This window comes from Mus caroli, unplaced genomic scaffold (genome assembly GCF_900094665.2).
Source record: "Mus caroli unplaced genomic scaffold, CAROLI_EIJ_v1.1 scaffold_21299_1, whole genome shotgun sequence".
NCBI classification, from domain to species: Eukaryota; Metazoa; Chordata; class Mammalia; order Rodentia; family Muridae; genus Mus; species Mus caroli.
This window is the reverse complement of record NW_018391000.1, coordinates 2,445-4,802: the sequence shown is the minus strand read 5'-3', so window position 1 is coordinate 4,802 and position 2,358 is coordinate 2,445. Positions and strand designations below refer to the sequence as shown.

General features: G+C 38.1%; 1 protein-coding gene across 1 annotated transcript in view; it reads right to left on the bottom strand.

Moving 5' to 3' along the window:
- LOC110288941 (membrane-spanning 4-domains subfamily A member 4D-like) overlaps positions 1–2,358 on the bottom strand; it is a 6,714-nt gene that overhangs the window by 2,738 nt on the left and 1,618 nt on the right. The window contains exon 2 of the mRNA XM_021155173.2: positions 1,866–1,991. Coding sequence (XP_021010832.1) covers positions 1,866–1,991 — 126 coding nt within the window. The remainder of the gene's footprint in view (positions 1–1,865; positions 1,992–2,358) is intronic.

Here is a 2,358-nt window from a genome sequence, read left to right as displayed (position 1 = left end):
GCCTGCCTCTGCCTCCCGAGTGCTGGGATTAAAGGCGTGTGCCACCATGCCCAGCTCTCACTTATTTTTTAACTAATAAAAAGTATCAGAAACCATTAACTTGAAGACTGATGTTCTCTGTGTAAGACATTTCACGTGGGGAAACAATATCATTTCATATTTGAAGAAGATAGTCTTTCAGGATAGTCCCAACACAAGGATAGGATTGGCCTGGATTACAGTGAGAATCGAGATTGTTTAGTAGATAATATATGCAAAATATCCTGGCCTGTGCAGGCTTTCCAAGTTATTACGACATCTTTGCTCATAGAAATAAGATCCTGTAGAAGCCTACTCTAAGAGGTTGAGGATGCTTCAGTGTTTGCCTAGAAAATCGAGGGCAGAATGAAGGGCCAAAAAATGTAGCTAGAAGGTGGAAACACAAAAGCTGAGAAAGTTACTTTTCCCTAAAGCTCACAGGGAAGACAAAAACCCTTCCAACAGTTGATTTTATGTAATTAAGACTCATTTTGAAAATCTGTCATCCTGTAATAAAATCTATGTGGATGGCACACTATTTGGTAGTGATTGTCACAACACTAGTAAATCATTGGAGGGTTGGACACCATACTCCTTACTATTCAATACATTTGGCTTTGTCTGTATCTTCACCAAGCCACAGGATCAAAATAGAAGAACAAGGTGACACATTACTTCTGAATTCTCCTGCCTTGAACTGGTGCCTAGAATTGGCAGGTTTGAATGATCTCAGTGATCAGATATGGTCCCTCTCCTGTGAATTAATCCATTAATCAGGAGCTTGGCACATGAGAGACACTGATTCAGTGGATTGTGAGAATATTTGCATTGATTGTTTTCATCCTGGCTCCTGCTTCAACAGATCTCTTAGCCTCTGGGTTCAGGCCTTGTGGCAGGCACAAGGGGAGAACAGAAAGTAGGAGAGATAGCAATTTCACATAAGATATAATTTAGTTTACATAAACAAGTAAATGCTTAGGCTTGGTGACTCATGACTATAATCCCATCATTGAGAAGAGAGGGTGGATTTTTAACCCAAGTGTAACCTTGGCTCCACAGTAAAACTCCAATCTCCAGCAATATCAATCATACATACTGAAAACATCAGCAAAGCAAAACAAAGCAAAGGTAGATTTTTCAACATAAGTAGCAGATAGATACATGTGTTTATAATGCAATATTATAAGCTATAAGACCTATCATATTTCTTGATCATTTTGACTGATCACTGGCAATTCCTTGTGGCTTGTTCTGGTTATTCTAAGTAGAATACACTCTATCTGCTCTTACTTACAAATAACTTACACCTATAAACCCGTTTTGCAAATATTATAAGCTATACAGTTTCTCTTTTTCTCCCAAGAGGATTGGCACCTTCCAGATTAGAAATTTAGTTTTATTTTGGATCTCTCTTGAGCACCAACTGAAGATCAGACATGACATGTGGGTCCCTATGGCAGAGAAGTAGCCACATTAGTGGTTTCCTTTGGACTTAGTTACAGACAGAAGGGAAATAATGAAGTTTCACCTGATCTCAAATATTGTCCGACTTTGCTATCATTTCAACATCGCAAATTGATTTATTTTCCTATTCTCTTTTTTCCCAATAATTTATTTTTTATTAACTTTACATCCTAATCACAGCCCTCTCCTTCCTCTTTTCCCAGTTCCAACCTTACAAATCCTTCCTCCCATTGTGCCAATTCACTTTTCCTTAGAGGAGGGAAGCCCCCTTAGGTACCAACCACAATTTTGATTTTGTGATCAGAATGTTGACCGTTGCTTTTGCAAGAGTCAGTGAGCCCTTGCCTCCTCCATGGCATCCCACCAGCAGAGTGAATACTTACCGTGGTGATTGTATAATTATAACGAAACGGAGAATGTGAACCCAAAACCACACTGACTATACCCATTATGCTTGCAGTTGCAGCCAACACAGAGCTGATAGTGTTCAGAGTTAGACTGCTGATGATCTGAAACGGAATGGGGATCAGTTATCAAGGACAACCTTTTTATAGCTCCATCAATATTTGAAGAACAGCATTTCATTCTCTTCTTATCCAAACTAGATTCTTGTATTTTTCCTTATAGTATCTTTACTTCTAATTGCCAAAATAAAAACATAATAACTGTTATTCCTAAGACTAAATTCTCCAGATAATTCTCAAGGGCACAAGATGCTCTTCTAACTTGATGGTAAAATTTTCAGTCTTTGAAACATTACCTGGAGAGCCTGTCTGTCATTTTCCACCATGCTATTCCTTTTTTTTTATATAATTTATTTTTTTATTAGGTATTTTCCTCGTTTACATTTTCAATGCTATCCCAAAAGTCCCCCAT